The 23,891-nt window shown below is 36.6% G+C and overlaps 1 protein-coding gene across 2 annotated transcripts in view; it reads right to left on the bottom strand.

The window, feature by feature from the left end:
- Positions 1-23,891, bottom strand: part of LOC117341942 — a 46,899-nt gene that overhangs the window by 5,928 nt on the left and 17,080 nt on the right. The window contains exons 3-17 of one of the 2 annotated variants that reach the window (XM_033903821.1): positions 13,200-13,424; positions 11,816-12,037; positions 11,163-11,381; positions 10,581-10,853; positions 9,833-10,093; positions 9,200-9,430; positions 8,548-8,766; positions 6,265-7,665; positions 4,057-4,269; positions 3,340-3,570; positions 2,822-3,034; positions 2,438-2,656; positions 1,790-2,002; positions 706-939; positions 47-259 (exon numbers count right to left, since the gene is read on the bottom strand). In XM_033903821.1, coding sequence (XP_033759712.1) covers positions 47-259; positions 706-939; positions 1,790-2,002; positions 2,438-2,656; positions 2,822-3,034; positions 3,340-3,570; positions 4,057-4,269; positions 6,265-7,665; positions 8,548-8,766; positions 9,200-9,430; positions 9,833-10,093; positions 10,581-10,853; positions 11,163-11,381; positions 11,816-12,037; positions 13,200-13,424 — 4,587 coding nt within the window. The remainder of the gene's footprint in view (positions 1-46; positions 260-705; positions 940-1,789; positions 2,003-2,437; positions 2,657-2,821; positions 3,035-3,339; positions 3,571-4,056; positions 4,270-6,264; positions 7,666-8,547; positions 8,767-9,199; positions 9,431-9,832; positions 10,094-10,580; positions 10,854-11,162; positions 11,382-11,815; positions 12,038-13,199; positions 13,425-23,891) is intronic. The other variant, XM_033903822.1, reaches the window with a different exon arrangement.

Raw genomic sequence — 23,891 nt, 5'->3', positions numbered from 1 at the left:
CATGCTTTGAGAGCAAGCTCTTCAGGTGGAAATATATATTACTTACAAGGAGCTTGTGGGATTGGTGCGCCGCCACAGTCGACCTTATCGAACTCGTCACATGTCTGCGACTGTGAGTTGTAGAGAAGTGGATATTGGCATTCCTGTACGAAGTCGCCGTACATACTCACTCCTGCACTACAGTCAAAGTACTTTGCGCAACTTCCCGGATGTGGAACTCGGATTGTCGGATTGTATGTACAGAATGGCCGGGGATTTTCTGATAAGGAAATCAGACATTATGTATATAGCCTATGGAAAGGAAGTGGCCATTATGTATATATGTTATTTCATACATGTTCAATTTTCGCAGGATTTTTACCTCTACATGTTGTTGTTTTATTACTTTATACTTTTTAATTAATTTTGTTTTTGTTTTGTGTATGAAAATTAAAGATGGTTCCTTCCCGTAAACAAATCCTCTGACGGTATCATATTTGTGTAAATTCAAAATAAAGTAATGTTACCAGGACATGACATCTAAATATATTTGCACATTTTGAGTAAACCTGTCCGATAGATCTGTCACTTATATTTGGTAATTCAAATCTTTCTTTGCAAATTCAGTTTTCAATCCCTGCCCTAAAATGAATCACCACAAGGTAAATAGAGATGTCACAGGAAGGTTTCACTTGATGTTTTTAATTTTCAAATAAGAACACTTACTAATATCGATCTCAAATTGGCATATCTTCGAAATTGGGTCGAAATATCCTTGCTCACACGTCCTCACAAATATTGTGCGGTTTTTGTAACACGTGATGAAGTAGGGCGTGTTCTCACGGCCGGGGAACGTGTTGTTTCCGTCAGGGCGACCAATACAGGGCGGTAGTCGTTCTGCGCATGGCACGCATGCTGCAGATCCAGGCGTGGGTACGCATTTGTTTTGAAGATATTCACCTAAAAAAAATGCATTTTTTATTCATGAAATATATTTCTATTAAAGCGTTTTTTTGTACCACTAAAATTGAATATTTTAAAACTGGTTTGATTCCAAAATTTAAAGTAATGTATATCAACTATTACTGAAAAAGAAGTGATTCCTAAAGTTTGAAACTAAACATACTATCGGTAATGGCCACTGTAACGGTAAATACATATTTGAAAGGTTGGTTTTGGTCATATTAAGAGAATTTCTTCGTTATCTATTAAATAAAAATGCTTTTATCTCTCGTCCATGCACGTGCACTAATTGACAAAAAAATTACTTCCATGTGTAATTATAGATTTCGCCAGGGATAAAATGTACAAAGCCAATATATTACGAAGTTCCACAATAGATACACAGCCTGATAGGTTAGGATCTATATGTAATATCGATATAAATGGTAAGTCAAGTTGAGGTTTTGTTCAAAATTGCTGGTCATAATAATTAATAGGTGAAAACAAATTAGACATTTAGGATTTTTACTGCGGAATTCACCCCATTTCAAAATGGCTACCCTGGAAAAAGTTAAACTGAAGGACCAAACTTTTTCTTTACCAGGTAGGTGTTATATTTGACCCAGATCTTGTGTTATAAATCATAATGGACAAATTAAATTCCAGAATTTAAATGATATAATCCAAAACATTAACACTCAATTCTTTGGAGAAAAGATTGGCTGGTTGGTCCTGTTACGTTCATTTTTGTTTTGCTTTAAGAATAAACCACACATATTTAAGCACGCTTCCTACCCCGGTTAGTGTTTTATAGACAAGACGGAGTAAGAAACCAAACTTATAGTAAGACGATTCCATTGATACTCACAGGGTTGAATAGGTTCGAATCGAGAGTCACAGTCGACGGTGCTGAAGTCCTGACAAGTTTGTGCTGTCCTGGAGAACAGCAGAGGGTATTGACACTCGTGCAGATACAGGCCGTAAGCGCTATCTCGCTTACTGCAGTCGTAATACTGGGAACACAGCATATCATGGGCTACCATAGCATTAGGTTTGATTGCACAGTAGGGCTCGGGATCGGCTAGAAGTATTAAATGTACATCAGTTTAATTTAATACAATATTTAGATATTAGACTTTCTGTTGAATTGCCGCTGTCATATATTCTGCAAATAAATGTCATGCTTTTTTAAACTGTAAATGAACCTCTGTATCAAGGCCACTTTCCCTGCTCCCTAAAGTGCCTTTTATTTTCAATCTTAATTGCCACCAACGTTTTTGTTTCCTTTTATCTTTACATTTTCCCAGAAATTTCTCCGATATTTCACGAGTCTTAAAGCTCTGGTGGAAAAGCGTCACCCTTATCAAATTACAAAAACCTTCATCAACACACATTACGAGTACGAAACGTGTTTTCCATATTTCAAAATATACGGAAAATTTAATTAAATATAATATTTTGTGTAATTTAATGCAATGTATAAGAGGTTCAGGAAGCATTAAGAACATCAAACTACCTGGGTCAAATTTGAGGGTACATATCCTATCGACGGAGTCAAAGTAACCGTTGGCGCATTTGTCCTGGCTAATGGTTCTGTCATCCATACAAGCGATGAACTTTGTCCGTTGTCCGGGAAACGGATTGTTTCCATTAGGTAGACCCACACATGATGGAAACGTTTCCTCGCAAACCGTACAACGGTTACTAAGGCAACGCATATTGGCTTCGTATTCACCTGTTTATAGACACAAATTATATAAAAAAAAATTAAACAATCATGTTTGGCAGTACCTTTTGAATTGTAGCAGATAATGATAAATACAAGCAATTAAGTACGCAATTACGATTCAACTACAAAAGCTAAATGTTATTGCATTATTGTTTTGTCAGGTATACTTACATGGTCCTTTGGGTATCGGCCGGGTGCCACAATTGACGTGCATGTATGGCCTGCACGTGTTCATCTGGTCATCAAACAGTTCTGGGTAGCCACATTCCTGTTTATAGTTTCCAAAGTCCGTATGTAACTGTCTGCAGTCGATATACTGAGCGCAGTTATCGGGATGTGATGCCACGACGGTTGGGTTAGCTTTACAATAAGGACCCGGATTCACTGAAAAGACAAATTTGACGTCACCAGTATAACACGTGTCGAAATTCAAGACGATGATTGGATAGGATCAATTCTACTCTGACACGGCACTACCTTGTCCATCTAGCAATAATTAATGCTTGCTGTTACTGCCCCTGGAAGTCTTAAATTGACTACCCTCATAGATTACCTACCATTTGTGTAAAGAGTCATTCTCCCTAGTCGAACCTGCGGAAAGTAGCAGCTCGTATTTCAATTATAACTCTGAAAATATGAAACAATAATACGAATTCATCTTCTATATAAGTAGATAAACATGTACTTACGTGGGTCCAAGATAACTGAACAGGAGCCGATGATTGGGTCGAAATATGGAGCGGTTTCCGGGCATTTTTCGACGGCATACGTCCTCTCGTCCGCACAATGCACGAACCATTCCGGTCGGTTTGGAATGGCGTGTGATCCATCTCTCTTTCCAACACAACTTGGATGTTCCTGCTCACATGCTGGACAGGTGCCATTGGGCGATTGACACAGCCTAGTCTTTTCGTAATCACCTGTTAATTGTATAAACGACACAGGATATTAGCACATTCAATATATAAGAGCCAGCTGCAGCATAACTAAATATCTGTTACCCTGCATCATACAGCTGTTTTGCCTTTCAGGAAGTCGTCAGTGATGCAAATGGTCTAAAGAGTTGTCAGTTAGGAGGCAACCGAAGGTCATGGATTGCTAAATATGATTATATTTATCATTTATTATTTATGACCGAGTTCTCAAATGTATCACTGGTAGCATTATATTTTTTTATTTAATTCAAATTACAATTACAGCAATGAAAATTTAAAAGTGAATTTCACAGGTGAAATATAATATTCTAAAACAGAGTATTATCAAGAGTTACCGAAAAGGTTCTGAAATATGAAAGGTAATATCATAATTCACCTGTCGAGTTTAAAGAAGATAATTAAGGTAATGAATTCTGTCCAACTATTGAATACTCTTGTTCTGAAATTTTCGTAATAAGCACATGTACGTACATGGGGATTTCGGTTCCATTCGTCCTCCACATTGCACTTCTCTGTACGGCTTACAGACTCCATCATTGCTGTCCAGAAGTGTTGGGTAGGGACATTCCTCTTGGTAGTTACCAAGTTGTGTTTTTTCATTTGCACAGCTAATATAACGAGCGCAACTGGCCGGGTGCGGGAATATGGCTGTAGGGTCTCGCTGGCAGAAGGCTGCTGGGTCGGCTGTAAGTTGGAAAATGACGTTTTGAAAAATGTTCGAAAAATGTTATTTTTTGTCCAAATGACCTGTGTTTTTAACAGTTCAACGTACATTAATTCAAACGAAATCGACTCTCACGAAAAATCTTTCGCAAAGAAAATAGATATAGATGTGATAAAAAGTTGACCATTTTATGGTTGATTTAAATCAAAAGATTAAAAATATGATGAAAATATATTGAAGCAATAACAATATCATAATAAAACGCTTGTCGCATTAAGTAATATTATGTTAATATAGCGGTGTACATTTACGATAAGCAAAGGCAGTTTGCATGTGTTTTGGCAGGCGTTGCTGTACCGCAAAGCAGGTACCCAGTTACAATATCCGAGAAAGCAAACACAAAAAAAGCATATTACAAGTTATGTCCCTTGACGCACCTGTCTTGAATTTACATAAATTTACTAATGAAAATCTTTCTTCCATAGTAGATATCCTGAGTGCAAGTGGGTCAATAAGCATCATCAACACAAAAGCATTAAGCTACAATTCTCATAGAAATCAATAAAAACAAAACTTCAGAGCAGATATGATTCTCAATATTAAAGTTTATATACATCTGGGCCTAGTTGTTCAAAATGTGATTAGGGTAATCATATTTAAACATCAATTTTAAAATCACGATAAAATCATTTTAGACAACTAACTTGGCAAAAATTTACGACATTCAATAGCACTCTTCAGTCACCTGCCACCTGCACAGTTAAAGCAATATACATACACAGGTTTTGAAGAAAATGAGGAATGATATTTTCAATAAACAAGTGGTTAAGTTACCTTTTGAACAACTGAGCCCAGATATTTATATATCAAATGTATTTCGATATAAAAATTGTTTTTCTTCTTATACTCAGGTTTTGGATTTTACCAGTATAATAAGCATTAAAGATATTGCTTATGTTTGAAGGAAAAATATGTTACCTTAGATACACAATTCTTTTGTGGTATGTTAACAATGGACTTCGATACGTTTATGGTAATAAAATATTCATATTTTCTCTAAATCTGGATAAAAGATTGACAAAAAAGACACCTACATAGTTATGTCGTTGCTTTGGCATAAAACGTGGTCAAATTTATGCTATATGAAACTATACTTAAGTAGATTTTCATAGCACGCATACAAGTACCATTATACTTAAGGAAACTAATTATGTGGAAGACACTCCAAGAAAGATAATAAATGAGGGTCGTATGAATCTTTGCTAAAAATAGTAGCTAACTGGAAATACACAACTATACATAGACTATTGGACTATACTAGGGTTGGATTGGTTGCATGTAGGAGGTATATATTGTACACAAAATATGGTATAAGGCCAAAAAACGTTTGCCTACGCTTTTCATACCGATGTATTCTGCTTTCGAATGTTTTTTCATTTTATTTTATTTTTTTTTTTTTTTTTTTTTTTGTAAAGTCTTATACTTTGGTTCTATGTAATCCAAGTAATGTGTTTCGATAAATAAAGCGCTTTAACAGATCCTAAAGCGGAATCACAACGTTTGGCCTTTAGCAAATTTTATGTCACCAGATCATCACATTTAGTTCATCACTGCAAAAGCAATTGTAGTTATTTGAAATTTAATCAGGCCATTTATACTAATCCCGGAAGTTCTAAATTTACGTATCTTTTTAATATTGATATATAAATGTCTAGATACAACTAAACCAACATTGCGTCTGACACTAATATATAACTGTCTAATACCGTAGGTCCATACTCTAAAAGTATAGAAGTAATAACTGATTCTGAGATTTCTAGTTTTTGAGTGAGTCGGTATCTACATTGTGGATTAAGACAAAGAAGGCGGTGCCAACTATATAATTTACATAATATATGCAGAAATGTTACACGTGCAAATCAAGCAACGCATGCGCAGTGCGAATCTATGGACCCAGCTAGGCGGCGTATATTGCCTGCATTGTCTCGTGCGTTTGCTATAATTCAGTATCTTACAAGGATTGATTGGCGGGATACAGCGTCCGGTGAGAGGATTGTAGATCTGGGGGGTACAAGAGTACATTTTCATGAACCTGCCGCCCGAACATTCGAAGTAAAGATCTTCAGTGCCTGACAATGCGTTGTTGCCTTCCAGGAGTCCAAAACAGTCGGGGAGGGCCCGGCATAAACCAGACGCCGGGTCAAATAATGAAGTACCACAGTCTCCCTCAAATGCAATTTCGCCATTTCTACATGTGATGTACAGCCTGTTGTTGTAGGGAATGGCAAAGTTACCGTCACCAGCACAAGGTGGAAATCCGCACTGGCGCGTGACGGGATCAAAGGGAAATGGCGCACATGACTGGATAAAAAGTAGAATGCCGTTCTCGCAGTTGAAAAAGACGGCATTGTTGTCAGGCATTTTATTATTTCCATTTGGCTGTCCAGAACAAGATGGCGATGCCTGACAATTTGAGGTGATCGGATTGTACGGCAAAGGATCGCATGTTCCGCTTGACAGTCTGGCACCACCTTCACATCGGATCCAGTCCGAGTCTGATCCAGTGAACGAGTTGTCTGTCCCAGATATAGGGTACGTACCATCAGCAAGCTGACTGCAATCAAGAACTTTGCATTGTCGTGATTCCTGGTCGAAGGTTGATGGGGCGCAAGATCCGGTCCTCAGATAGTAGGAGTTTCTACAGACAATAAATTCTGAAGCTGCCCCGACAAGAGCATTGTTGCCGTTGGGACGTCCGGTACAGCTCGGAAGGTTACATCTACCTGTGTCAAGGTTAAAGGCCTCTGGTGCGCAGGAGGAGGACTCTATGTAGCGACCATTCCGACAGGTGAAATACTCACTAGGAGATTCAAACATAGGGAAGTTTCCATCCAGGCCAGCACAGTCAGGGTGAGTCAAACATTCTCTTGTCTTCTCATCAAATGTGAACGGTGCACAGGACATCTTGTCTACGTATTTGCCGTTCTGACAAATGAAGAATTCTGTTTTCTGGCCCGGTATGATATAGTTTCCGTCGAGCAGAGCTGCGCATGGTGACTGTACGCAGACACGGTCAACAGAGTCGAAGGTGTCTGGTGCGCACGAGCCTTTGCTGACGTATTGTCCGCCAAAGCACGTGAAATAGTCTGTATCCGTCCTAGCGATCGGGTGATTACCGTTACTGTATCCGGCACAGTTATAGGGGGCAACACATTCCCTAGCAACCGAGTCATATGACCCTAAAGCCCCTCTGCATTGGTCGATGCTAACGAACATGCCGCCACTACAGACAAAATATTTATCCTCGGAATTACTGACAGGATGTCGTCCGTCCGACCGTCCGACACACCCTGGGAAGCGTATTTCGCAAGGCTCACAACCGGGGTCCGGACAGTATTGGTTGTAAAGGTAATCGCCTGTAAGAGCAAGCTTGTGAACATGACACTTTTGTACAAACAATATTTTTACTGTGTACCTTCATGGACAGCTACATAACAGAGGCATCCCCTGCTAAGAATATTTTCATATTTATTAAATCCAAAAATTAGAAATGACGTACAAAAAATACCATAATACATCTGTTGAGAGAGCAATTTACAATAGTCGTCAATTAAATTCGTAATAATTTCTAAAATTTAATCTCAGATATTCGAAAAAGTCAAGAAACTCCAAAAATCGGAAGTGTTAATGTTTGGTTCCAAAGCTTCGAATGTTCAGATTTCCAAACGCTTCAAGAAAAGAGAAGTAAAAAAATACAGTAATCAGGATCACCGTATTATATTTCGATCTTATGATCAGCAGTATTTGATTTCAATATTATCAGAGTGTTTGACTATTGGTCAGCCTAGTTTCTGTTGTGCGTGTAGCTGATTTCGCTTCACTTAAATCGCTTTTGTAAATCAAATGATTAGCTGCCGTTTCATCCAAAAACGTGTAAATAGTTGTAGGATTCCTGTAATTTACTGCAAAATTATCAAATTTTCAAATTTTCAAAATCTATTTCTAATAAAAAGAATGTATACTCTCACAAATTTTTTATATTCTCTTCAAAATGTAAAATGTATCTGATCAAATACTGTTTTGTTGTTTTGTTGTTGTTTTTTTGTTGTTTTTTGGGGGTTTTTTATGTTGTTTTTCTTTTTAGGGAGATATACCTTGCTTGTATATCGATGTGATTGAAACATTAACCATTAACCTTTCGAAATTACTATTGTAGAATTCTTCCATAATGTTTGTCTATATTATTCAAATTAGTTATGATAATCTGTTCATAACACCGACAATTCTCATGTACTTACAGGGGTTCTTAGGTTCGAGTCTCCAACGGCAGTTAGCCTCTTGTGGTGATACGCACTGCAAACGGACGATGTTGAAAAGCTCTGGATAACGACACTCCCTGAGGTATGGTCCGAAAACGGGATCGTCCGTCGCGTCACTACAATTGTAGTATCGTGCACAATCGGCCACGTGCGGGAATACGGTCATCGGCTTCTTCCGGCAAAAGTCGTGTACGGACGCTGTAGAGTGAATGATAAAATAAAACATAAACATGTTTTAGCGAATTAGATTTTTTTTTTACCGAATATAGTAGATATACATAGCAATATATAATTTAATCATTTTATCGATACAGTACTAAGTATATGGTTTAATATTAATGGTTCAATAATGAACAGATAGGTATAACTATGTACCAGCTGATTAAGCATGCCCAGGTTTTCACGCATTTTGTAACCCAATGAAATTCATAAAATTATCCGTATTGCACTGTTGGATTATGGGTAAAATTCTACCGGAAGCATGTTTTTTTTTTTTCCTTTTCCGATTCCTGAATATTTTCCTATCGTAAAACAGGAATGTCTATTACTAATCAGAAATATCAAAAACTGTTTAAAACATAACATTTAATGAGATCTGCAAGGGATTAGTCATCGTGAAACATTGATATACCTGGATCGAGTTGAGTGGTACATCGGCGGAGGGTGGGGTCGTATACGCCATAACGACATATACCAACAGAAAGCGTCCGTTCCAACATACACGAGATGTAAAACGAGGTCAGATGTCTGTCCGGGAAAGTGTTGTTTCCGTCCGGCCGTCCGACACAGCTCGGAGATCTCTCCTCACATTCGAGTTGACACATTGGTCCGTTACACAGGTTCCTAGTATTGTCATACTCGCCTGAAAAAACAACGATGTCTAAATTGAAGTTTAAACGGAGGAGTACCGGTGAAATTCGTTTTTGATTCTATATGATAATTAGCATAAAACAATACCATGATATCAATAATATGAAATAAAAACCATTTAAGAAATAATGCGAAACCGTTCATCACATGATTTTTTTCGATGGTCATAATCATTATCATTTAAATGAATATGAATAAAACTGATATATAGAACCATGAACTTAGATAAATACCTTAAAATCAATACAAAAAAATCAATACCATCAAATCAATACCATAAAATATATAGCTTACAACCAGAAAATCTATACTATACTTTTGAAACCAAAATCAACATAGCATAATGATTGATACCACACTTTCTATACCACACAACTTCTTCACAGATTCTTACATGGAGACTTTGGTTCATAACGGTTTCCACAGCTGACGTCAATAAAATTGCCACATTTAGTGGTTCGGGTGTCAAACAGTTGAGGGTAGGGACACTCCTCCATCATACTAGCCAGCCCGCGGGTCGGGTCAACCTTACTGCAGTCGATGTAGCGCGCGCAGTTTGTGTTGTCCGGTATCAGAGCCCGAGGGTTGCTCACACAGTCGCCCCCGGTAGGAGTACTTCCACCGCCAGTTCCAGGGTTTGGGAATGGGTTGACTCCTGCATATCGAAATTTATTATATTTATTAGTAAATACACACACATATATATATATTATACACCATGAGATCTATCACTTCAAATTGAAAAATTATGATCTCTATGACCAGGTTATCTTAACACCACAGCCGAAACGACATTTTTAGCCTCTTTATAGTTTAAAAAAAAGATTATATGATGAAATGACCGCTCGATTTGATTACAATTTAGTACACTTGATACCTCAATGTAAATACCGGTTGGGGTATACCTATTTGTAATGTCTGTTTAAACAATCATATTGGCTTCTTTTTTTGTTTGTTTGTTTGTTTTCGGATATTTGTTTTTGTTATTCCCACATTAAATAATTTTTATGGAATTGGATGTAATTTTCTGTTGTTCATGTCTTAAGAATTTTTCATGATTTTGGTGAAATATTATGCGCTTACAAAAAATCAGTTTTTATTGTTTTTCATTCTATTATTTTTGGCAGAAACAGACCGCCTACCTGTGCCTCCCCCTGTTCCGGTGTTAGGATTTGTCGGGAATGGATTTACTGGTGCACTTCCGGTACATGATCTCGTCCTGGGGTCAAAGATCGCACCATTTGGACATTGCGAAACAGAATCAACCGTTCTGGACTGGAAACACTCGATGTAAGCCGGAGTTCCCTCCCTTCCTGGATACGCATGAAGTCCGTCAGATAAGCCTGCACAACTTGGGTAAACTTGTTCACACACGGGACAATTTGCGCCTGAACACGAGTATCTCTGGTAATCACCTGGAAACCGGTAAAAAAAAAGTTCACAACAATCACCCCCAATTAAGAATATTAGCTAATTAATGACAGTTTGAAATAATTGATTTATAACTTCATGAAGTGAAATATATATATATATATTGTTTTTTAAGAAATGGAAAATGGTATTCTGAATGTTATTATTTTAGCAATACAACATTGCATACAAATTGTATACAAACAAAGGGAGATAAATCTGACAGAGGAATAGAGCTTCAAAATGTTTTACGTCTGATAATATCTGATGATATCGGACTCAAGAAATGTGTTAAAAGTGTGCGTAATATTTACATTTGTTGATTGGCTGAGACCGGAAACCGCACTGCACATCCCGGAAGTCCATACACATGACTTGTAGGTCGGAGTAATACATTGGGTATGGGCACTCGTCCTCATACTTCAGGAAGTTGTTCCGCTGTCTGGTACGTGTACAATCATACACCATGGCGCAGTTGGAGGGATTCGCGATCTTTCCCCGTGGGTTTTCCTTACAGAATGCCTCGACAGATACTACAATATTCAAAATTCAAATAATTTCTTCTTTAAGTGACACGTGGTACATATATACAAATACTTTTGCATTAACATACAGTCTACTGACGAGAAACTATCGCCCTAATCACAATTAGTTAGCACATTTGTACAGGATAGGTTAAAAAAAACTGTAGTACAAAACACTTTTTTTTTTAAATCGGTTATACAAAACACTTTAATTTATGTCGACACACCTAACACTACAAAAAACAATAAATGAAATAGTTGCTTATTATGTCAATATTGCAATTCATTGTTTGTTTGTTTTGTTGGTTTTTTTGTTGTTTTTTTGTGAGTGTTTCTTTCTTCTTCTTTTTTAAGCGCGGTAACACATCTTAATCAGCATATGTGGAAACAATAAAAAATAAAAACCACGTGATATATTACATACAGAGAGACATTGTACTTACATGGATCAAGTTGAGTTGTACAGCGTCCCTGGGTGGGGTCGAACAGTCCCCTTGAACATGTCTCTACAGACGTAGCCTTGCCGTTTTGACAAACAACGAAATAATTGGAAAGGAGTCGACTAGGGTGGGGGTTTGGTCCGTCCTTCTTTCCAGTGCATCCGGGTATTTGGTCCGTGCACTTCTTACAATCTGGTCCCGTACATTGGTAGGCCTTGTAGTCACCTAGACAACAAGATTTTTCTTTACACATGTCTATGACATTCATATAGGGATTGAATGGAGGATTTTTTTTTCATGGCGGCTATAAACAGCGGTTTCTATCTATATCTCCCGTAGTACGAGTTAGTGCACCTCAAAAGATATGTAGATAGATACTGCTATGAATTTTTTTTTTTTAAAAGTACACCACTCAATTCATATATTTACATTAGGATGATTTGAAATAAAAGAAAGGGTGGGGGGGGGGGGGGCATAACAAACGGAGTCACATATACATTTTTAACTTTTAATAACGTTTTACGAAAAGATGGTAAATTAATGGAACAGCCGCCGGTGATCCCACCAATGGACCATCGTCCTTCCGCACCGCAAATTCCAGTCGTTTTCTCGTCTTTCTTTCTTTCTTTTTTTAATCAAAACAAAATGACATGAAATAATATAAAATACAATAATTTATTATTTTATGTGAATAGACGGAAGAGAAAACATAATGAACGGAAATGAAACGGGGTTTTTAAGGCGTATTAAATCAATACGTGAAATGATGTTTTCATACTGTATTCATAGCGCTTTCATGGTCAAATGTTTGTTATTTTCACCTTGTATGTTCATATAGATTCAACACTCAGAATGGGAATATACATATGTATGTTTTTTTTACTTTTAATTGTTTGTCAACTTTTAATTACGAGGTTTTAAAGTTCCGAGTAATTATTTCGATTTACAGTGAAGTTTGCATGAAATTTTCATTTCTCTGTCTGTTTTGATAACACAAAAAAAGACATCCTTACATTATTAAGTCGAAAGAAGACGGTATAAAGGAAAATCATAACAAAAAAAGAGATTCCAAGTTTTGGATTGTAGACAAAAATCAAAATACATTTTGCAATTTTCTTTCTGCCGAAGACAAAAAAAAAACATTTAAAAAAACTCACTCAGCATTGAAATCTTTATGGGGGAGGGGGTTGGGTGGTGCTGGCGGTGTAACCATGCGTATAATTAAACAATCGAAGTCTCGAAGTCATTTCTTCAGTAAATGTAAGGAATTGGAAGCGAGAGACAAGATAAATAATGTTTTCTCAAGACAATTAAGAACAAAACAGCAAAATATTGCATCATAGCGGTCTTCATTTGCCATTGGCTGAACTTGCAATGGGTCACTTACATGGAGACACTGGTTGTTTCCTGTTTCCGCACTGTACATTTCGGTAGTCCAGACAATCAAAGGTCACAAGGTCAAATAGCTGTGGGTGAGGACACTCCCGGAGGTAGGGCGTTGCCCCAGCGAACTGTCCCCGGTTGGGGTTCGAACAGTCGTAGTACTGGGAACAGCTATCGGGGTTAGGTAGTAGTGCTGTTGGATGCTCCAAACAAAATGGGTCCACCAAATCTGGGGGGAAAAAAAGATGAAAAATGTTATTAGAAATGTCATTGTCAGGAAAGCTAGCAAAAAAGTTTAGTTGAATTAACGCCATATTTCCCCTTTTTTCATATTCCAGACTTTCTTAAGTTAAACTCATTTTATTTGTTTGATTTGTAAACAACGTTAGATATGTTTACATGGTTGAAGTCCTATATTGGTTTAGTTTATTTTGTTTAACGTCCTTTTAACATCCAGTGTTATTTAAGGACGTGCCAGGTTTTTGAGGTTGAGATGAGACAGAGTACCCGGAGAAAAACCACCGGCCTACGGTCAGTACCTGGCAACTGCCCCACGTAGGTTTCGAACTCGCTACCCAGAGGTGGAGGGCTAGTGATAAAGTGTTGGGACACCTTAACCACTCTGCCACCGCGGCCACTAAAAGTCCTCAATTTAGAGATATTGATCGTTGAGGTCCTGTATTTACAGATAAATGATAAATTACATACGGGCATTTGTTTTCTTACAATATAATTCATTTCTATTTACTATAATATGTATGCGTCATCAACATATTCCCTCTGCCTTACCTGGTAAACAACCTTTAATTCGCTTTACACGTAAAGCTTGTTTTCGGTACATTTCTAGAATAAACATTGTATATCATATGGTAGCGAGGACTTCCGAAGATGATTTATCGTTTTGGAGTTGACATCTCCTGGTGCATATTTCGCAACCATGGCCTCGGCGAACTTGAGTTGGTCATTTTTGTTTGCTTGCAGTATTTCCGTGTTCATAAATCAAATATTTCTATCCTAGGCAAAAATATGATGACAATGAATAAACAAAAAATAAATGAGAAGAAACCACTTAGTTTAAACAATATTTATTTGAGAATAAGTAGTGCAATACAATTAATCAAAAGAAACCACTTATTTATTCCAAGGATTTCCATTAATGTTATCACCATCCTATCTGTACAGCATAAATTAGAAATCCATCCATTTTGGTTTTTTAGGTGTTTTTTTTTTAAGTTAAACTGCATTAGTTCGTGGAATACCTGTGTCTTATACAACTTTATTGTTTTAATTGAAAATCCTGTGGTATTTTTTTTTAATCAAAATCAAATCAAAAATTGTTTATGTACATATCTGTTTGCATATCGTAATTATAGCGGTATACCGACATTCTTGTATGTTTGTTTTGTTTGTTTGTTTGTTGTTGTTTTTAAGTGCAATGTGTGTATTGGTTTGGTTAAGTATTGTTTAACGCCCTATTGATATCTTTAGTCATGTAAGGACGGTCTCTCCTATGGGCGAGATACATGTGTATTTTGGGAGGTTGCGACGTGTTTATGTTCGTCACCTAGCCCGAGTTTCCTGTGGCCCTGACACCATGTCTGGTGTAGGGCCCCTACATCAGACATGGTGTCAGGGCCAGAGGAAACTCGGGCTAACATGGTGTCAGGGCCAGAGGAAACTCGGGCTAGTTCGTCCCCTTGTGATAGCGCGAAACTTGTACCGACTTCACTGAAGTATGCTACAAAAAGCACCCAGCAGGACACCCCACCCGGTCACATAGTACTGACAACGGGCAAACCAGTCGTCCAATTCCTAATTGTTGAGCACTAAGCAGGAGTATCAATTGTTATTTTATAAAGACTCTGGTATGTCTCGGCCACGGGACAGAACCCAAAGCCTTCCTCACAGAGGCAAACGCTCTAGTAAAGGTCAAAAGTGAGGCATTGTCAATGGAGACACCAGGAAACAGAAAGTTGTTAAGAAAGAAGAATAGTATCCCAAATCTAGTTGCCTCTTACGATCATGCGATGGGGCAGCAGGTTCAATTCTCACGCCCTTACGCCCTACCAGCAGGGCACTAAGTGCAATATGTAGACACACAAAGTTTATTAAACAGAAAAAAAATTAAGATAATGTTTAAAAAGGACACAAGCGAATAACACATTTAAATATAGATCTAACTAAATCTTAAATAATATACACGAATACAGCATACGATTGATAATTGATATACAACTGCATTAAACATCAATGTTTCGTCCATCAAAGTATTATTGCCTGTGACGTTATGGGCAAAACTTCAAATCAAAGCTAAAACGGATGTTAAATTCAAGAAAAGGAAATCCACGAATAAAATGCATGATAGATTTCCATTTATCATAAGAATTAATTTGGTTTTATTGTTTAACGTCCTATCAACAGTCCTACGAAATGACTTATACGGTCGAAGACATCCAACAGGACACCTCACCCGGTCACGTTTTACTGACAATCGGTGAACCGGAAGCACAACTCCTGAAGTGCTGAGCGTTAAGCAGGCGTAGCAACTACTCTTTTTAAGAGACCTTGGTATGTCTCGGCCGGAGATAGAACCCAGCACCTTTTTTTTGCAGGGACGAACGTCTAACTAAAGGTCACAAACGAGGAATTGTCAACGAAGACCTTCGGTTTCTGAGGAAGAACAGAAAGATACATGTATGGCTCGTTTAATCGCTCTTTCGAGCCATGCAATGTGGACAGTAGGAACAATTCTAAAACTCCACTTACACAAGGCTCAAGTTTTTTTTAGAAAAAAAATACTGTCCCAAAATTAGTCGCCTCTTACGGGGGGCAGCTAGAAAGTACAGCCCCACTATGCAGTACAGCCGTATGTGTATATGTGAATTGGCACAGCACTGTCAAGGGTCGTCTGATAATTGACCAAAGGTTTGTCACGCTTCCGTCTAATACTGTGGTTATTCTATGTTTCTATTTATAGCCCCGTGTTGACCTCGCGATATCACGGACAAATGTGTCACTATTTAGAGTAAAGGCTAACAATAGAGCTGGTCGCTTCTTAAAGGGACATTCTTTCGTTTGAATCATGTTTGAGTCGTCAAAACTAAACTGACTGGAACATATGTATTTTTTCCAGGTAGTAAATGTTATAATCTTTACATTGATAAGGGAGTTTTACTCTCAAGATAAACTAAAGTTCTTTGAGTATTAACTCCTGAAAATACTTAATTCGACCCGAAGTATCACTAATTACCACAAAGACATACGTTATTTGCATACTATACGTTTTTTTTCTTGTACATTTCGGCATTATTTCCATTACATATCGGCACAAACACTCATATAATCATTCGCACATATATTCAATCAATAGAAATTGCGCATGTTCATGATATCCGAACGAAGGAATGCCCCTTTAAGTATTTTCCTTAGAGAAGGACATTTTGGTTCTGTTGGTTTTGTTACAATACCAATCACGATTCTCTGGCTAGGGGTGCTCATCACCTTAACACATCCTAGAATCCAACGAAAAGATGGCGTAATATTTACCGAATAGTAAATATTATGCTTTTAATGTTTCAGTTTAAAAACTGACAATTTGTTTTCTCGTAAATGTGGCAAAAAGTCCCCATGCTCTTCAACTGTTTGTTGTAATCCAAGGCTACTCGACGACACTTATACGAATCACACACCAATGCCTCTACGTCTGCTAATTAAAAGAAGCGGACATTGGTTAAAGAGACAATTGATACTCAGATGGTTGAGATTAATAAAAGGGAAACTCCGAACAAAAATTGTACCAGAAATAGAATTTTCTTCTCCAATGTTTGCATGCCGGTAATGACAAACAGTGGTAGTCATTTCACCAGTTAACTCATCCTTCTCCAATTACAGATCGGAACGTCGTCTGAACTTTCTGTCGATCTTGCCATGCAGTTAAATCGCCACAAGGCTGCTTTCAGGGCGTTATTAACATCATAACCCTTCGGATTTATTGGAACGTAGCTAATTATAATGCCACTCAGTGATAGTCATTTCAACATTTGATGCATCAATTTCAAAATTGATTAGCAAACCAATTAAACACTGAACAATTAAACAATATAAAACAATATTCACGAAGGTTTCAAATAAAAGAAGCAACCCAAAGATCTTAATCTTATCATGTTAAATTGACAAAAGGTTAACAAAATGCAGAAATAATGGTATCCACTTACAACATTAAATCAATTGATTATTCAAATAATTATCATAATATTTCAAAATAAACATTGAATGTCTGGGATATTTCTCGCATGCGGAAGTAATGGTATCATCTGTCTTGATTTTATTTGCTGTATCGCCCGTTGTCAGTATAATGTGACCGGATGGGGTGTCCTGTTGGGTGTCTTCGGCAGTATGCTTCATTGAGGTAGCGCTATAAATCGGCAAAAGTTTTTGCCTATCACAAGGAGACTTAACACAAACATACGGCAGCCTCCCAAAACACACATACGCACTCACCACACGCATGCATATCGCACGCACGGGAAGCCGTCCTTAAATGACCTTAGCTGTTGATAGGACGTTAAGCAAATTAAACCAAATTAAACCAAAAATCTGCTGTATCTGAACTCGAAGTACGTTAATTGTCTATTTTATTAAGAAACTGGTGTAAAGGAAGAGCGCATGCTTAGAGCAATACCTACGTGAACAATATACATATATGATAGTTTGTATGTCAAATATAATTCTCTACGGCTTTTAAAACAGACGCCTGACGCATAACTGAACGATGTCATTGATTGTAGGTATATTTACAACTCATTGCTTGATATACAAAGGCTGCCTTTATGCCTCGGAGTTCAATTTCAGATTAGTTTAAATACTATTTATTTATATTCAATACAAGTGTACATATACATTGCAAATTGTACATTGGTGAGGGATCTAGAAACAAGCTTAAAGCTTATATTAATCCATTTCCCTCAGACTGACTCTATATGAGGAACAGTGGTTTACCTACAATGTATGTAAGAGGATTCAAGAGACCCATGGGGATGTTTGACTTCTTATAATGATATTTGTCTCTTGGGATTGCCTACCTGCCAGATTTTTTCAGATTTCTGATAATTGCCTTTTGAACTTGTTAATTACCGGGGCCGCGGTGGCCGGGTGTTAAAGGTAGCCCAACACTATATCACTAGCCCTCCAACTCTGGGTGACAAGTTCAAATCCCACGTGGGGCAGTTGCCTGGTACTGACCGTAGGCGGTAGTTTTTCTCGAAGTACTTCGGCTTTCCTCCACCTCCAAAACCAGGCACGTCCTTAAATGACCCTGGCTGTTAATAGGACGTTAAACAAAATAAACCCAACACAAAACTTGCTTAAATTTAAGGGTCAACTGTATGCATGCGAAATGATTTATATCTTTTATTCGTGTGTTTTCCAGCAAAATATTTGTGTACGTTTCACATAACTGTCGACAGTAGCATCGCCCTTGTAGAATTACCGCTACCTTGGTTGAATGACAATTGCCCGGTCACGCGTGACAGATTTACGACCAATTTAGTACTGGCCGTCACAGTACATGATTACTTGTCTATTTCAGTGACACATTAGAAAGGATAGTTGTCAGAGTTATTTCCCTTTGAATTAAGTATTGTTCCCTTTAACGACAAGAATTAACATACAAATACTTACTTTGAACTGAAAACAAATTATTAAATCTTCGAACTTTAAATTAAGTGCATTTATTTAAATTTCAGAAGGACGAAATCTTTTTAGATTTATAATGTTAGCGAAATGTTGGATCTGATATATGAAATACACTAGGTACATGTAGGTAGCTTTGTTAAGTTCCTGATTAGTCACGGGATCAGAGAAGGGATATAGATAGGCGATTACCATGTGTAGGACAAAGACCTACGTATATATACCTCTCGGTGAGGGGGCATTTCAGGTCAACATAGAACAGCCGTCTTATAGATTATCTTCATTAGCATACTTAATTATACTGACTTTATTTACGTGAGAAATACCTTCATTCTCTTCCTTTAAAGGGATATTCTTCTGTTTGAATAAAGTTTAGGTCGTCAAAATTAAATTACTGCAAAAACATGCATTTTTCCAAGTAATAAAAGTTTTAATCTTTACATTATTAAGGTAGTTTTACTCTCAAGATAAACCAAAGTTCTTCGAATAGTAAGTCCTGAAATTCTTAATTCGACCCGAAGTATCATTAATAACCGTAAAGACATACGGTATTTGTATACGATACGCCTTTTCATTGTACATTTTGGCGTCAATTTCATTATACATGTATGTAGGCACAAACAATCATATAACCTTTGTTTGGGCATAGATATTTTATCAATAGCAATTGTGCATGTTTCTGATGTCTGAACGAAGGAATACCCCTTTAAAATGTTAAGAGAAATAAAAAAATCTTTTACATTTCATTTTGTTTGATGTTTATATATCGTTTTTGGCAATTCGGGGTGTAAACAAAATCATGGCGCGTGCTCAATGCTGATTTAAGGGGGGCTAAATATGAACAAAATGCAGATTTTCACGAAGAGAGTATGAGCAACCTTCATTCGGCGAATAAACAAACTTAGATGTGCATCACTTTGTTTTGTACGGACCGTTTTAGTTATGTACGACAGCAGTGTCTCACCTTATTCGTACCTGTCATATGTAACATCATATTCCATGTAAGACTAAGTGTATCTCACTGCTGGGTAAAACAACACATTAACATGGATATGGTATACATTGACCGGGCTTCATTATCAACGAAGCAGATGCACAAAAAACCGCTAATACAATCAGGCTAAAAGCTTAGAATATGAACATATTACACTGGAACAACCGCATGGTAGTAGGAGATAAACTAGCCCGGGTTTCCTCTGGCCCTGACACCATGTCTGGTGCGGGGTCCTACACCGGCCATGGTGTCAGGACCAGAGGAAACCCAGGCTAGGAATAGAAAATTACTCAAAAAGTGCAAATGTATGTTAGTATTACTCTCTACAAACTTAACAAGTAGGCATCTCTGCGCGACAGTTCATCACTCGAACCGTTCTTCGATCGTGACACGGCCATGTAACCTGCACACAACAGAACATTAGCAGACTTGTGGATTATTTTCAGCAATATTGATTTGATTACTTAATTTGTTCTTCCCTAAAAGTGAATATATGAATTTTAAATAATAATACTTTCGCTTAATCTCCAACCAGGTTCTTTTGTCAGGATTTTACAATATGGGATGGATAACATCTGATGTAAATAAAACGTTATCAGAATTCAGATTTGACATAAAAGTTGATGACAAAATATTTTTGCGACTAAATGCCAACATGTAGATATATATGTTTCTGTGCAACCAGCTACAATCAAATAACACAATTGAGCACGATATCCAAACAATATTGTCAATACAAAGCAGGGAAGATCCAACAAATCTTTTCCCTATACTAACATCAGATCTCTAAAACAAACAATAACTTCTCCCTATATCAGATCTCTAAAACAAATAATACATTCTCCCTACATCAGATCTCTGAAACAAACAATAACTTCTCCCTATATCAGATCTCCAAAACAAACAAAACTTTCTCCCTATATCAGATCTCCAAAACAAATAATAACTTCTCCCTATATCAGATCTCTAAAACAAATAATAACTTCTCCCTATATCAGATCTCCAAAACAAATAATACCTTTTCCCTATATTAGATCTCCAAAACATATCATACCTTCTCCCTATATCAGATCTCCAAAACAAATAATAACTTCTCTCTATATCAGATCTCCAAAACAAACAATAACTTCTCCCTACATCAGATCTCTAAAACAAGTAATAACTTCTCCCTATATCAGATCTCCAAAACAAATAATAACTTCTCTCTATATCAGATCACCAAACAAATAATACCTTCTCTCTATATCAGATCACCAAACAAATAATAACTTCTCCCTACATCAGATCTCCAAAACAAATAATAACTTCTCCCTATATCAGATCTCCAAAACAAATAATACCTTCTCCCTACATCAGATCTCCAAAACAAACAATAACTTCTCCCTACATCAGATCTCCAAAACAAACAATAACTTCTCCCTATATCAGATCTCCAAAACAAACAATAACTTCTCCCTACATCAGATCTCCAAAACAAATAATAACTTCTCTCTATATCAGATCTCTAAAACAAACAATAACTTCTCCCTACATCAGATCTCAAAAACAAACAATAACTTCTTCCTACATCATCTCTCAAAACAAACAATAACTTCTCCCTACATCATATCTCCAAAACAAATAATAACTTATCCCTATATCGTCTCTCCAAAACAAATAATAACTTCTCCCTATACTAACATCATATCTCCAAAACAAACTGTACACTGTACTGGAAGTTTTTTATCTGTTATAAAAAACACACCCAAAAAACAATGCCAACAACAATACTTATTTGTTATCGTTCGACCGGCTGAATCTACGATTTTATGAACGCAGTGTAATTAACGTTCTGGCCACGTCCATAACTCACCACCTACTAATATAGGTATATGTCAAATGTACTTTAGTAGTAGTGAGACATGCATGTGACAGGCCTGGACAGTTGTATTACTAATAACACGCTTGTCGTTCTAGTATTGATAATTACTGTAAGTATGTGACAGGCATACTAACTATCATATACATGAATCAGTGATGTACATCTCTTTTAATCAAAAATATCTTTGTTCGGATGCTTAGTAGTTGTTAAATTTTTGGGGACCAATAATTCGCGGTTGCAAAAATCAAACTTGGTTCGCGGGAATCAAATCGCGCACTTATGCCTTGTTAACACGTGTATACATTTCAGTGTCTATATAAATATTCAATAGTATGTATTTTCGCGCTATATTTGATGACCACGGAAATAGTGAAAATAAGTCCCTTGCAAATATTACCTAATATACATTACTTTGTTTTTGGTTTATTTTATCATTTGGTGATTTTGTTATTTATTTATATGTTATAAAAAAATGAAACACGATAAACATTTCTGAAAATGAGAATTATAATCAATCAAAATGAATGCATCTCTTGACCTACATCTTCATCTTCATAATATCAATTTAATCTTATCAAAATTGGCGTAATTAATTGCGATAGCCCAAAAACTGATGTCGAAATGTACTTGTAATTGTATTTGTTATTATAACGATTGAGTTATTTATATATCAGTGAGGTCAAATTTTGTTTTGAAATATGGAATTGAAGCTTAATTGAGATTTCACATTAAACCATGGCATATACCGGGTATGTGATCCTATATTATCAAACACTTCATTTTATCGATTTTAAAATAAGTTTTCATTGTGTAACAAATCTGCCGAATGATGTTTCTGAAATAACATGTGTAATACCCGAAAGTATAGAGATGGTACCCAAATACTCATTTGCACTGTTTGCCTTGAAAAATCAATCGTAAGTGCATTGTTTAGACCACCATAACAATTGTAAATAGTCCTAGAGTACGTGCATTATTCTTTCATGATCATGTCCTTATCAACTAACATTGACCATCTATTGCATATCAACACCTGTTACATGTTTGTCTCCCGACAGATTGGTGTGTGTGAGAGTAGATTACTGGAATGTGTATATGATATGGTGGCCTTTCGGACCTTGGGGTGATCGGTGGAATGTGAAGTATTATATCAGATTGTCCCTCTGTTTTTTTTTACCTACATGGACATATATTGTTGTCATTACAATGCATGCTAATACCACACAGTGTGTCTAGTTTTATGTCAACGTTTACTCTCCGACGACAGTTCAAAACCCTTCGTTCTCTCTTGGTACCTTCACTAACAGTATTCAATGTTGTTGTTGATGTTGTTGTTGTTGTTGTTGTTGTTTTTTTGTTTTTTTTGTTTTTTGTTTTTTTTTCAATATTATGTGGGGAAATTGTTTCTTAATTTGACACAACATTACGTCATTGCCGTATACAATCCCATTTAAAAGATTGTAGATGATTTGTGACGTCATGTACATTTTCGTAATATCGTCAAATTTATGTTAATTATGTTACGGTGGTAGATGTAAATTTAAATGTTGTATTTGTTTATATGCCATTATTGTAACGTTAATGTCAACGTGTACCTTTTCAGAAGACAATAATAATATGTAAATAAGCTATATGATGTTTGTAATTCATAAATATTCATGTGTTTACCTAAACTTTTTTATTTGTGATATTTGTTTGGTTTTTTGTTAAGTAATTATTTACGTAATAGATGCTGCCTGAATATTAAGGTGTCGGTGACGTGAGTCATTGTACAAGGCGTACGATAGCTATATACATGTATTCTATTGTTTCCCACACCCACAGACGAAAGAAATATCCCTTAGTACATCAGATATCTATATCACGTGGTATTTTATTTATACGCTGCGACTTAAGTAATGTCATGGCTGATTTCAGACAGGGTTCAAATATATGAAAATATACCCCCTCTAGATCTATATCACCTTCGTCGATAAACTGAATAAATTATGAGACATTTTGAAAACGATTTCTCTTAATTTCATTTTTGATTTTGAATGTGGTCAATGGTAACTTTGACCTTTAACTTAAATGCTGACGGAAATGATATATCATATTGAGAATATGAACACAAAATGTCCAGGAGTTCATGATATATCCTGTTCACACAC

This window comes from Pecten maximus, chromosome 14, assembly GCF_902652985.1.
Source record: "Pecten maximus chromosome 14, xPecMax1.1, whole genome shotgun sequence".
Lineage (NCBI taxonomy): Eukaryota > Metazoa > Mollusca > Bivalvia > Pectinida > Pectinidae > Pecten > Pecten maximus.
The sequence above is the reverse complement of the archived record's forward strand: the minus strand, read 5'-3'. Positions and strand labels throughout refer to the sequence as shown.